At 33.8% G+C, this 14,683-nt stretch overlaps 1 protein-coding gene across 1 annotated transcript; it reads right to left on the reverse strand.

The window, feature by feature from the left end:
• Window positions 1–129: 129 nt before the first annotated feature.
• Window positions 130–11,757, reverse strand: XI-I (myosin). The gene is made up of 39 exons (XM_089619126.1): window positions 11,645–11,757; window positions 11,426–11,554; window positions 11,172–11,318; window positions 10,709–10,854; window positions 10,448–10,604; window positions 10,047–10,105; window positions 9,784–9,940; window positions 9,254–9,403; window positions 8,995–9,131; window positions 8,613–8,759; window positions 8,433–8,534; window positions 7,979–8,036; window positions 7,793–7,894; window positions 7,478–7,515; window positions 7,259–7,385; window positions 6,999–7,172; window positions 6,670–6,801; window positions 6,482–6,591; window positions 6,260–6,320; window positions 5,988–6,165; window positions 5,343–5,548; window positions 5,149–5,268; window positions 4,970–5,068; window positions 4,306–4,527; window positions 4,072–4,211; window positions 3,807–3,918; window positions 3,607–3,657; window positions 3,427–3,516; window positions 3,088–3,258; window positions 2,852–3,004; window positions 2,481–2,657; window positions 2,038–2,175; window positions 1,698–1,768; window positions 1,507–1,606; window positions 1,352–1,408; window positions 1,195–1,251; window positions 1,023–1,103; window positions 851–933; window positions 130–600 (listed from the first exon to the last, which is right to left on the reverse strand). Exons 1-39 carry the CDS (start codon window positions 11,648–11,650, stop codon window positions 477–479), a joined length of 4,569 nt encoding a protein of 1,522 aa, XP_089475252.1. The 5' UTR covers window positions 11,651–11,757; the 3' UTR covers window positions 130–476.
• Between the last annotated feature and the right edge of the window lie 2,926 nt (window positions 11,758–14,683).

The raw sequence follows: 14,683 nt of genomic DNA on the forward strand, positions 1-14,683 counted from the left end.
ATCTGGAAATTTGTACTTCAAAAGAAAAGTGAGACGATAAGATACAATGAAATGAAACTATGTTTGGTCATCAGAACTCAACGAGTTTAGTACAACTTCTTAAATCCCAAGTAGATTAAAAGAGCGATAAATATATACAACATAAATGTTTGTTCTCTCTATTTTTTTTTTCTTTTTCTTTTTGCTAACATATAACAGTTGTTACAGTACAGAGGTGTTAAATAGTCCGAAATCACGAGCTTCGTGAATGAAGTGGGGGAAAAATTGAAAAAATGGCTACCCGTTTCTACTGACTGACAAACCCTAAAAATCCCAGAGAAAGCATCTCTTCGTCGAGCTGTTGGGTATTGATTTTTCACCAGAGAATTACTTGGACAATTCCTAAAGATAAATAAGCTTCAAAGGCTACATATAAGGGGCGGGCTGTACATTTTTTTTACTACGACCAAGTTGTAGTGTAATTAGTAGACCTTCTTCTACTTCTGTTTCTGAACAAGAAACTGTGCACACGGGTGCTCCGACAAGAAGCTTGGCAGTTCGATATCTGAAGGATCTATGGCCGGAATGGCCATGTCAATATCTTCAGTGGAGAATGGAATACTGCAACCAAATAAAATGCCTTGTGTTATGGTATAATTTTGTAAAATAATAGTAATACTAACGTTATATGCATGCTCAACAATCCAACTATCATTTCCAGTTTTCATGTGCTTTTTGGGTTTCTCTAGGACTTATGGATTGCATGACACAATTAAATGGACCAGAGATTACCAGTAGCAGGAAACTAGCAAATACAATTGCCAAAAGATTACAGCACGGAAATATTTTGCAGGACAAAGTTAATCATCACCTTAAATCGTCATCAAGCAAGAATGAGTTGGAGGTTACATTATTATTGCCTTTGTTCAAACTCTCTCTCATTTGGGACACCACCTGATATAACCAACACCAAAATAAGAATCAAAAGGGGAGAGAAAACTTTTATGATTAAAACATGAAACAAGAAAAATAATGTAACATGCCTCATTGGAAACACTTTGAGTGCCGTATTTGTCATCCCAGTACATAGTACTTATTCGATAGATTTGTCGGACAGTCAACGCCTATAGAATCAAACAGCCACGAATTTTTGTTTGAAATTTAATCATAAAGAGAGATGGAAAACAATAAAACAGTGAAGAAGTAAGAACATACCGGACAAAGATCCTGCCTAATCTCCTCCAACGATTTCTTACGCTTCTGGTGAATTACCTATATTAATTAAAAAATATATATATATACAAGATATCAGCCTGCGAATTCAATATATACTCCAAAACAAAAGGCACAATATTCAGGGGACGTCTCATACCAGAAAGCCAACAGCTTGCCTAATATAGTTCAGTTCATGCCAAGAAGTTCCGGCAAACTACATTGCACAAATATTTGATCTTAGAACATCAATGAAGAATTCAATAGCTTTTCTTCTTCAAGGAAGTGTTATGCTAGTTGAAAGTTATACTTTACCTCTTCCTTCGCGTTCATTATCCACTTCTCCAGTTCCGCAAGACCGGATTTCACGTACTCTCCATTGGAAAACGTGCAACACTCACGTCGCAACAGTAAACTACCGAAAATAATTTCAATAAATTTACTCATTTGACAAGAAAAATGATCAAACTTTAAAGAGACGTGCAAAAATGATCATGAGCTCTTGCCTGTTGAAAAGTGATATATTGATGAAGGAAAAAACTTGGGTGATCAGCTTACGGATGAAGAATGAAGGTACCTGAGTAACGATTATTTTAGATCTCAGAAAGTAATAAATGAGAAATACATAGAAACCAGACATATCAATAGTATATCTTTGAACATTGCAATTCATAAACCATAGTATTGCATAGCTAGTCATGTATTGGGAGGCAAGCTACTAAGTACAACATAAAGACAAAGTTGCAGCGTAAAAGAGCTGCAAATGCGAGATGATTGAAAAACATGCAACAAATGAATAACATACTAAGAAATTCACATTGTCAAAATGGAGCAAATCATGCTTACATGATTTCCACGTAATTGACTCATCAGAGAATCCACAAACTTCAATATATTCTCCCACTGATTAACCTGTGGCTGCTGCAGAACACCTGTAGGAGATCTGGTTGACTTTCCAACATGTGCCCGTGAAGTTTTTGGTGCCTGATGAAGAATCACCAAAAGCAAAAAAGCATATTTAGCAGATTTTCCTCATAAGGTACCTACTAAGTAATAAACTTGAGTTTCCTACTTCTAAAGATCGTAAGGTTAGGAGTTCGGACAGCTAATAAATTACAAAAACAATGTGAACTATCAAATACACAACACAAGCAGCTGAAAAGGAATGTAATGTTCACTGACCAATAGGTACATTAGCACATTACATTTTGCTTGTGTTGGGATAAAAAAATCCCTGCAAATTACCACGATACCGTCAAAAGAAAATCACGCTGAATAAGAAAATTAACCTGAATGCATGAGGCCAACAATGGAGACAGCTCTTTCTTCAAATTGTCACGGATTAAGCCAAAAATCTTCTCCACGCAAGCAGTCAATTGCTGTTTGAACAGTATTGCCGGATATCTTGCTTCCACATGTGTAAAGCCATCTTCAAATCCAATGTATTTGAATGAAGATTTCAATCCCTACATATAATGGAAAATTAATATCAGACATCTGATGGGAGAAACTAAAATAATAAGAGGCTGTAAAACAAAAAATTAGCTGCAGAATTGCTAAATGAACTGAAACAAAAGTATACAAATATAAAAACCTACAGGTAAACACTAAAAAGATAATATCATTGCATAAAAATATCAAAAGTTTCTGTCAAACTCACATGCCCAATCCTGCTAGCCAACCCAGCAGAACCAGCCGTACGCTGCGGGGTTGTAGTGAGGAAACCGTTTGATTTAAAATTCCTTTGAAGGAGACATAGAAGTGCTGAGGCATTTGATAACCAATATGGTAATGTCATTTTCTCATCGCCAACCTAGAACAGTAGCAACAGCAGTGTGAGATAAGTCATCGTAACAAGTAACGACAAAGCAAACAAAATTATAAAGCAAGGAATACCTTCAGAACATCATTTATTCCTTCGATTATATAGTCAAAAATGGCAGTTCTTTCAGACTCAAAGGCATGCCAATGAAGAAGAGACTTGTATATGATACATGCTGCCAACGGTTTACCATCTTTGAATCCCAAATCTCCTTTGATACACCTCGAAAGAAATTCGTAGTTGTCCTGAACAAAAATAATTTAAGATCAAACACAAAGAGCACAACGATAACATTATTTCTTATATATATTAGTAAATATATTCTTAGAAGAATATGTCTTAGTGTGTGTGTGTGTGACCAATGTTATAAGATGTCTTAAACTACTGGCTCTAAGAAAATTAAGAATATATACCTGATGCCTCTCTGCTGTTAATTTTGATCGGTGTGAATCCGACATTCCGCGTGAAAATGACACAAGATGTTTCGTAGGTGTGGGCGTCTCCTGTATGATGTATAAATATGCTACATTAGAAGAAGAAATAGTACAATGATACTGCTCAAGTGTAGAAATGTGAAGTGTACTGCAACTTACAAATACTAGCTTTCTATCCGTCTGGGCAAGTGCGAGTGCACTAGGGTATTTCTGTTTTCATTTATAAACATACGAAATGCACATCCAGTAAGTAGAAGAAATAAATCTCCCCATCAAATCTTAGGGAAGAAAAATTATGCAGCTTTCCCATAATTTAGTGAGGTCTTAATGTGCACAACGTCCATTTAAGTCTAACTAACCTCAGAATGGGTCTTCACAAAACCAGGACGATTGCTTTTCGGAGAACTACTCAAAGTCTTTTGTCTCAAAACATGATTCTCGCTTTCTAAGAATGAAACTTTCTCCTCAAGACTAATAAATGAAACAGAATCAGTTTTCAAATTACAATTTACAGTTAGCTGAAAAAACCTATGTGCATCATCGCGTTGATTTGATTGGATGCGAGTAGAAAAGACATGCGATAATTTTTTTTTTTTTTTTTAATTAAACCCTCAAAAGGAATACCTTTTCATGTTCTGCTTAAACTTTGAACACTCGTCTTCAAATTCCATCAGCTTCGTAACCATTTCCTTATTTTCTTTTTGCAGCTTGAGGAGGCCAGTCTCCATATCTTTATTCCTTTTTTCCAGGATATTCAAGGAACTCTGATTGTTACAGAACTAATGTCAGTATGAGTCCATTCACAAATTAGAACAGAATAGCCAAAAAAAACAAATCAATAAACCAAAAAGGGCTCACCCTCAATGCTGCATTTTCCTTTCTCAACTCTGCCATTGCTGTAAGTTCTCTTTCCAATGCGGATTTCTCTTTTGAAGACAGGTCTAATTGGTGTTGGATAACAGCGTTTTTATTACACTCATGCATTGTCCCCACTTTTGCAGCGTCTAATTCGAGTTTCAAAGATTCTACCATTTTTTGAAGTTTTAAAATTTCTACAGACTTGGCATCGTCATTAGAAACCTGTGCCCAGCCATAACAATCACACAAATGAAAAAAGGAATTTACATACTTGTAACCTACTTATTTATTTCCACGTAGAGTTAGTATCAACTAAGTCAATTTTTATTATTGTTGTACGTACCTAGTTTTTAGGTGTTAAATATCTGTACCTAACGGATCCTAGTTTCACTTAAGTCAGTCAGATTGTAATCAATTTAACCACATTCTGATTCATAAAACACTCATTCGACTCATTTATATTTCACTATACAATAGAGTAGTTCAAGCGTGAGAGAGAGGAATAAAATAATGTATCAAAACAGATACACTCGAGACGAAACCAGGCTAGAAATTTTTTTATTTTTTTCTGAAACATAAAATAAAGATTTTTTTCATGAGCCGCATAAAGGCCAAAATACCAAAATGTATTTAACACTGACAAGACAAGAAAGACAAAAGATACCCGCAATCTTTTCTCCAACTGCAAACGCCAAGTCAAGTCTTCCAACTGCTTCTCGAGTTTACTCTTAGCCAAACGCAGGGCACCAGATTCATTTGCCTCCTGCCAACAAAAGTCAAACATGAGTCAACACGGCATTTTGTGGTGGTTCTGGTACCTAACAAGCAGGTGAACATTTTAACCTGTCTAAGCCTCCGTAGCTCTCTTTTTGCCAACTTTCGCCTCCAGAGACTTTGAACAGCAACAATTGAAGTTTGCTCGTGACGGAAGGCTGAGCGAACCTTGTACGTCCTCCACCGAGACTAAGAAATTACATTTGTCAGTCAAAGAAGAGTAACGGAAATACACCAGTCCAAACACCTGGGAAAACATCTACCTGGATTAAAGTGGCAGCTCTATGCTTTTTACCATGCAAAAACCTTTGGCGAATTGTGAAACCCCGAATGCATGACTGGATAGTAACAGAGGCTACATGTAGCTGTAAGTATGCTTGCTTCAATATCCAACTTCGGATGTGTGTCTGTATCAATACAGCAGCTGCTTCCTCTCGCTTTACTATGTACATCTTTCTTGCAAGGCAGCCTACAAAATGAAAAAACCGGTAAAACCAAAAGAACAAACAAAGCTCACGAAAGCATAAACTTCGGCATTAATGAACTTTTGGGTTTTAGTAATATTATTGCAGTCTATAATGAATCTGTCAGAATATTGTTTCAGAAACTATTAATCATCACCATGCACCAAATAAAGCTCCAATCTTCTGCAGGCTTGCTATCCATAGCTAATGATTTGTTAGTGAGCATTGTGGTGGCAAAAGAAACTTGTTTATAGTGATATACATGGAATATGATAAATAAAATAAAATATATATATATATATATATATATATATATATATATATATATTCAGGCAAAAATAGGATAGAAATATGTACATGTAAGACCCAACAAATTCTTAAAAGAGTCTAAAGGAAGAAAAAATGCAATCTAATTTTAAAATAAATTAGTATGAACAAGAGAACCTCTGCAATAAGCTTGGAGCACAAACGAAGCAGCCCTGGTTGACACAAAATCTCTTCGAGCAATAAATGTTTGGAATCGACGCTGTAACAGTTTTGCAGCGTTTTCTAAAACCTCAGCTCGTCGAGAATCCAAAACACCAATCTGTCCAGCTCTAAGGAATACTTTGGTCCTACCCAACTGTGAAGCCAAAAGAAAAATAAATTGTCGCAACATTTTTACTGGACATAAGCACCAGCATAGAAGAATATTTTGTAACACAAAAGAAACCTACCTGAAAGTTTTCAAGATTCAATTTCTTCAAGATTTTCTCCGTGATGCCCCGTTCATCATAACTACAGAAACAGAAAGTAAAAGGGGTAAAACAATGGATGTTTGGAGTATTTGCAACGAATACTAAGATTTATGTTATGTTGTGGCTATCAAACGCGTGTACTGGAACATTTTTAATGAAAATTCTCAAGTTAACAATGTATTCAAACTTATAAAAGCCCACCTCCCATCCATGAATTCAAGAGCCAATATTCCGAAGCGATCTACAAACTCTGTATACGTCCTTCGAGTAGGATAACCGGCCAAACTTATACGAACAGCCTCTAAAACACCCTATTAAAGAAAAGTATAACGTTGTAAATATTTTTAATTCGCAGTTACTAGATTTTCCAAAATAAATGCCTTACTTACCCCACAACGCAGCTGGTGTAAGATGCTCAGATTTTCAAACTTTTGAGGTCGATTCAAGGAGTTTGGCTTCACACAGCGTACATAATGTGGCTCTGTTGAGCTGAGTGTCTCCATCAGAGATTGAAGTTGGTTCTACAAGCAGATACATTTTTAGACTAATTTCCAAATGAATAATTGAAGCGGACACAACAAAATAAAATAAAATTACAGGAATATTTTACCATTAGATGCATCGTATTCCTTTTGTTTTCTTTTTTTAAAAGAAAATTATAAGGCGTATAAGCAATCAATTATCCGGAAAAGAAAGATTACTGATTTAAATCATCTACCTTAAATCTTGAGGCTACAGAAGAAAACTTGTATGATGATCTTGAGGATTCCTCTGGTAACAAAGGGAAAAGACCAGCCATAAGATGACACTTAGAAGAAGACAGCAGGTTGCAGTGTTCTGCCACAACATAATCGCGATTTTTATCTATAAATGTTTCTGTGTGATAAGTAACCTACAAATAAAAGTAAAGAATTGGATTAGTATAGATATTGTAAACATCCAAGTATAGAATTCAGGAATATGTAAGAAATAACATGCCTTTCCAGCGTAATGGGACATGGTAAAGTCTGTTTCAGAAAATTTTGCTTTCTCCAACCTTGGGTGTGATCGAAAATTCTGAAACAACTTCATTGAAAAGGTTTCGTGAGTTGATCTTGGAAACATGCTGCAAAAGTAAGAAAATCAGGATAAGGATAAAGTGCAAGAAAACATCATATAGAACTACACGCACCAATAACAGAAGAACTCAAACTGTACCAAGCTTCATCCAAGAGAGCAATTATCCCAATAGGTTTCTGCATACAAAATTTAATGCAGCATAAGTTCCAACAGTGAATTGAAAATAGAGAATCACAACACCTTCAAAAATTTCACACTTGTGGATAAAAAAAAAATTATTTCGCTATTACATGATGCAAATGCATAAAAATGAGGAAAAATTAGATTCATGCACATGGACACAAGGAGAAGGAAACGAGGTATTTGGTAGAACCTCGTAATCAAACAGCATTCAGCATTTTTACTACACCCACATAAAAAAATTCAAAATAATGAGAAAGCGAAAAAAAATACCTTCTCAATCAAATCTAGAACATCTTGATTATCTATGAACTCAATGTAGCTCCAATTGATTTCTTCTTTGCTATACTCGTCCTGCTCCATCTTGAACACATGCTGGAATAAAAACGGAACATAAGATTGGGATATGGTATATATGTCTCATCTATATATAAAGAAAACACTGCAACATTTCTCTACCTCATTAAAGTGCTGCTGAAGTTTTTCATTTGCAAAGTTAATGCAAAACTGCTCAAAACTGCACCAGAAAAGTAATTTTGTAAGGACATAGAACACAAGAAATGAAGCCAAATAAAACCCGCATAAAGAATAAAAAAAGTTGAAATTCTTGGACAATAACCTAAGCACCAACAAAGCAACAACACTGATTAATCAAATATATGGATAGAAATAATGTTTTGTCCAGAACTTTATCCTTTGAATGGCTCAGATATATATCTATGTTTCCTCTCCTTATTTTCTTTTCAATTTAATATTTAAAATGCTCTAGCAATACAAAACTAGCTTATCCTTTCAACTCTAAATGTAGTAGAGAAATTACGACAAATGACATCAGAGTTCAACGTGTTATTAATCATATGCATAGATCCAAAAGTAGAACTCCCAATACTCTGATATCGATCAGAAAAGTTACCTGTTATCCTTAAAGCACTCAAAACCATAAATGTCCAAGACTCCAATTTGCATTCTGGAATTCGAATCTTGCCCAACAGACTTATTAATTTTATCAACCAGCCTGAAAAAAGGAAAAACTTTCAACAAAATATCTAGAGCAAGAGAACGAATCTATATGTGGCTCAAACAAAATATATACCAGTCAAACAAACGGGCATAAACAGTTTTTGCTAGAGCGTCTCTACCAGCAACGGCAGCATTACAGTCAAGAGCTTTTACAATACTTCCTTCACGAGTATGAATGGTACGAGTACACAGTGTCGCTAACAAAAGGTCTACATCACACCTGACAAATAGAATAAAGACATTAGAAGCAGTAAATTTGGGAGCCAAATTATTCTATCATCTTATGTTATGGTCATCCTTTAGAGACACTGTTCTTATCATTGTAACTTATGTACTACGATTTCTTGAAGAAAAAAAAAGGGGTCAAACATAGCAACCTTGCATACTGATCAAACCAGAAAGAAACTATGTTGATGAGTTTAATGTCGGACTAACTGGTATGCTTCACCACTTACATGAAAAGGTTAGCAACCATCTGGAGACGAGAGGTTGAATTTTCATCTTTCAAGACAGAAGAGTCATGCTCTTTCCCAGGAGAAAATTCAATGTTACCCAGATGCAAAATTCCAGCCAAAGCACGAAAGATTGCTTCCTAATTATAGAAGAAAATTCAATTAGGATTAATTTAGTCGAGTAAGAAGAAACAAAATCCCTGTAACATCTAAAGTGTAAAAAATAAAATGCATAAAAAATCAGAACTCTAAGAATTAAAACCTGGTCTTCATGACTAATGCCAACAATATCCATTGCTCTTCTTGTCTTAATATATTCCTCCGCATTGCTTACCCCTTCTAAATCATACGTCTTACTTTGATTTAAGTAATGGAAATGACTTGGATGATCCAGCTTGTATTTCTCTGCATCCTGAGACGTAAAGAACCAAACAGTTCTTTCAAGAATTAAGAATATGAAAACAATACATTACACATCATTCAAACATGCAACCACCTAAAGCATGTCCAAGGAATGCCATAGAGTGCCATTACAGACGCCCAGAAATACTAAACAAAAGTGCAATTCTAAACTTCATTGTACGCAGCACTATGCAGAAGTAAATAGATAGACAAAAATATTTAAAACCCATTTAGATATAACAATTGTTACGTAACGGAATTTATAAACACGCAGCAAAACAGATGCATCACCATCTGCAGCCCAAAAAAAAGTGGTAGTGAAATATGTAGAGAGAAACAGACAACAAAGCTCAAAATTCATATATGCAAAACTAAGAGGAGAGAGCTCACCCTTCCAGAAGCGCATAATTGATAGAAACAGTGATAATTCCTTTCAGGATCTGTTATCTGTACTACACGGGATCGTTCCAATAGGTATGTTCTGATTGCAGCACCTGATATTCTACCGCTTCTATCAAACTGGATCTCCACAAACTTTCCAAATCGACTGCATTTAAGCACACAGAAGTGCAAACAACGGCTCATCAGATTAAAAAGACTAAGCAATACTCTGCTGAAGTAGGAAGAAAATATTTATGGCTAGAATGACAAACCTTGAGTTGTCATTTCTTACTGTCCTTGCATTGCCAAATGCCTCAAGAAGTGGATTTGACTAAGACATAAGAAAACAGAAGGATATAGATCAAGACTCAACATGGTAAAAAGCTTGGGAAAATCCGAAGGACAAAAACTAGAAATCGCCAGCTAGTTAGTAAGCTTCAATTCATTTTTCCATTCAACAATTCCATGATATTTATACTCATTTATTCATGTTGAAAAGCTATGGTAAAAAACAATATTCTAACAACATTTCACGTCTAACAACTTTTTTATATCAAAATTAATATAAAATACTACGTTTTTTTTCCGTTTACCCAACTTTAATCGGGCTAAATTTTATAACCATTCAGTGTCACTACGACATATAAAATGGATTAACTTGAGAATAACTCACTTCAAGAACTTGCTGCTCAACAGTTCTGACATCCCCAGCGGCTCGCCCGCCCATGTAAGTAAGATACTGCATAATCAGCTTAGTTGTCTCAGTTTTCCCAGCTCCACTTTCTCCACTGACCAGTATAGACTGGCTCCGCTCTCCATTCACCATTGCCCTAAATTATATAAAAACAAGAGCCAAACAGAAGCTGAAACTCGAAATAAAATATACAAACAAGATAATCATTGATGGGTTTCGATAGGGTTAAGATTGAGCGACCTATATGATGCATCCGCCACAGCAAATACATGGGGGCTCAGTTCACCAAATGGTGCTCCTTTATACTGTTCCATCATGTGGATATCATATAGATGAGGAAGCTTTGTGAACGGGTTAACTGCAATCAAAATACTTCCCGTGTACGTCTGCCAAAAACAAACAAAAGAAAATCAATGGTGCAGAAGTATTTAAGTACTTCCAATTTGACTCCCCCGAGATCAGAAGTTTTTTTTTTCATTAAACATCCCTTGAATCTTGATAATTGAGAAACTCCCAACTATTACCCTAGTCATCTTTATTCATTTCATTCGAGTGGAAAGCCAGAGGAACTGTCCTAGAACCCCAATCCAATAATAATAATCATATCAATTTGAAGTTTCCGAGCAAACAAAAATATCAAATTGAAGTATAAAGTCAGTGACAATTTTCGACATTATTGACGAAAATAGAAATAAACTCTTACATATATGTCATTGAGCGCATATCTTCTCTGAAGATTGTAAAGAACTCCTGGCTCGTGCAAGTAGGTCAACTTCGTCATATCATCGACGCCTCCGTGCTCTTCCTCATCCGCGTCTCTCGGAAAAAGCTTTTCTGGAGAAACCAAAACCTGAACACACCAAATAAAATCACAAAAAATCAAAATAAAAAATAGAAACAAAAGTTTTGCAGCCAAAATAACAATTGAACCAAATTCGTTTAAATTATTTTTCCGACCTTCTTTCCCGATGCCATGAGGACTTGGACTTGCTTTCCGACATAGTCGACGACCTCCGCCGGGGACCAAGCCGAAACGCGGTCGTCGACCCAAACCTTGGAGCCTCGGCGAACGGCCATCTTCGGTTCCTAAGAACAAATTAGGCAGATAAAACCCTAGAATCCATAACCAGAACGATGAAGAACCAAAACCCTAAGATTTCGGAGAGAGAAACTTACGGGCATGACTTTGGTGGGCGAAGATTTTGGATTCCCGCCCTAACTGGTGTTCAACTTCAACATAACATGGAATCAAAAAATACAAATAAATAAATAAAAGGAAACTTCTCATCTATTTTATTATTATTTATCATTCTTTCTTTCTTATAACGTATTTGACACGTCATCAGCCATATTGAGTGTGAGGTTGGAGCTGTTTATGACCGTTTGATTGTCCAGCTTAAATATAGTTTCTGAATTTAATGAAATTAAAATACAGGGGAATTTCTTCGCTCGCGTATTTTACGGACATTATCTCCGAAAATGTATTTTACGGACATCAATGTTTTTTTGGAATTTTGTAACGTATACAAACGGGGCTTTTTAACTTTACCGCAGTAATAACTTGCAAACAAAGTAACAATTATTTTCTTTTCTTTTTTGTTGGGCTTCAATATGAAGAAACAATATATTTACAAAACACGTATTTCCAGAAAGAAGAAAAATAAATTACACGTATATACAACATACAAGTACTGTTTTTTCCTCGTGTTGTTGCAATAAAATTATTTATAACACATTATTTATAGTCATAATAATTCCCTTTGTTTTAAATTTAATAATTAAGACGTCCTTTGTACATTAAAAATCATACTTATTGGCATGTCCTTTGCTTTAAAAATGTTTTTTTTTTCCAGTGCAACAACTCTCAATAATTGTTCATTTCTTTTATTTTCCTTGTTTTGCCGCCCAGCAACATATACTATTTGATTTTAATGATCGTTTGAACTTTATTTGGGTAAGAAAACTCATTTAGCTAATTGGATAACAAATATTTCGTAATATAACGTTCGAATTATTTATTTTCAATCTTTTTGTTTTCAAAGGTGCCCTGATAATTAAATGTTGAATAAAAAGAAGTAGTTGCTTTATGAGAAAAACAACGTGAAATCATCTTCTTTTTTTTTTTTAGAATTGTCATATCTTTGTAACTGAATGGGGTTCGCGATTATAGAAGATTTGTTCATCCTTAAAGCTCGTTATATACAACAAATATTTTTGTCAACCACAAACTATATAGAATGTATGTATATATACATAGTCGATATCACATATACAGAGCTTTGTAGAAAAGCTTTCTTTTATTTATTTTTTTACTTGCGATATTGCGACTCATTTGACCTTGTATACTATGTAATATGGCCTTCTGTAATCTAAAGATATAACTAACAACAATAATAAATAAATAAAAACATATTAAAATAAGGATATCCCTCTTCACAATTGTGTGGACAAACCAAAGCGCATACCTTTTCAACAGTTCATTGTTGTCCACAAATTTGTAAGGACCCCGTAGAAAGAGTGTACCGTTATTACATTTCAGGGATTTATGTTCGATAAAAAATAATAATAATTCAGGGATTTATGGTTTTTTTTCCTCCATCATATGTAATAAGATCATCTCTCTGGTGCTAAATATAATATAATATAATTTTACACTAAATATAATATAATTTTACGTCAAATTTTTATTTTATTTCAATGATATTACACTATATTTTATATCATATAAAATATTTTAAGAATATACTTTTAGTTAAATGATTTATTTTAATTGTCTATTAATTACACATTTAATCTAAAATATACATTATGACTTCTTCAATACTTTTGAACCAAAATCCAATATATCAAAATTAATCCAAAAGTATGACTTTCTTATATTTGTTGGTACAAAATTATCCTCAATGAAATATCTTTTTTATTTTTCTTTTATATTTCGTTTGTCTAATTTATTTACATGGTCGTCGATAATCTATCTGTTTTATTGACATTGTCGACAATACAATTTTTTTGGTTTTGTTTTGGGAAACTTGGAAAATCTGGATGTGGATTAAAAATTCCAAGCAAACCAAACAAAAATCAACAACTACACATTCGAAATAAATCTCGTTTCGAGCCTCTCTCCATTTACTGGTGAGGTTTAGATTCATTGGTCATGACTTTAACTTTAGGGTTTGGGTTTGGGTTTTGGTGTTTGTTTGTCATTTTCGGTGAAGAAGAAGAAGAAGAAGCGGCGTGTAGGCGAAGAGAAAGAGAGAGAACGATTTATATCTATATCAACGTGCTTCACGATTATATTCCTTACAAAGCCTCGTATATATCTATTATTTTGGGAAATATGAAGAAAAAAATTAAATAAATAAGTAAATTGGTTAGAAAATTTTGGAAGTTCGTTTGAAGATTTATTGATATTTTTCCTTTTTATTTACATGAATATCAATAAATCTTCAAACGATTATGCAAAAGTCTTTGATGATTTATTGACATCGTTTTCAATAAATTTTTTGGATGTCAATAAATCTTCAATAATTCAAATTCTTTGAAAATTTATTGACATCCATATAATTTATTGACAACGATTTCAATAAGATTCAAATAATTTCCCAAAATTATTTGAAGATTTATTTACATTCATGTCAATAAAAATACAAAATGTCAATAAATTTTTAAACGAGTTTCAGATTATTCAAACCATTATTTTTTGTTGTTGTCAGATTTCCCAAATATTTCATTTTTTATAATTTCACATTCCAAACAAAAAATTATCTCTAACTTTACTTTTATAACCATTATGTAAATAACAAAATTAAATACAAAAGAAAATAAAATGATATTTCATTAAGGGTATTTTTGTACTAACATATATAAGAAAGTCATACCTTTTTATTAAATTTGACTTATTGAATTTTGGTCCTAAAATATTGAAGAAGTCATATTTTATGAAATAATAATCTCGTATATATCCGAATTATTAAGTTATAATAATATTAAAATATTTAGCGTAATGTTTATGACAAATGAATAGTATTACATTGAATTTTTTGTAATAATATTTATTTGGTATAAAAAAAATTTACCAGTTTTTGGTATTACTATTAGAAGTTTAGAACACCTTAACTATACGGAGTGTTAAAGTTCTCTACAAACACTAAGTCATATGTATTTGGGATTATTCCTAAACTATGACTTTCACAATAGTTTTGGACCAAAATCCAA

The sequence above is a fragment of the Urtica dioica genome, chromosome 7 (genome assembly GCF_054948205.1).
Source record: "Urtica dioica subsp. dioica isolate 48M chromosome 7, U.dioica_male_clone48M_v1_H2, whole genome shotgun sequence".
Classification (NCBI taxonomy): domain Eukaryota; kingdom Viridiplantae; phylum Streptophyta; class Magnoliopsida; order Rosales; family Urticaceae; genus Urtica; species Urtica dioica.

Bases quoted from the DNA above. Each gene is read 5' to 3' on its own strand.
- XI-I (XM_089619126.1), bottom strand. The intron at 8,535-8,612 runs GTATATATTTTG...TCCTTTTTTCAG, and splicing joins TATGCCCGTTTGTTTGACTG to GCTGGTTGATAAAATTAATA. The intron at 1,409-1,506 runs GTAAAGTATAAC...TGTGCAATGTAG, and splicing joins TAATGAACGCGAAGGAAGAG to TTTGCCGGAACTTCTTGGCA.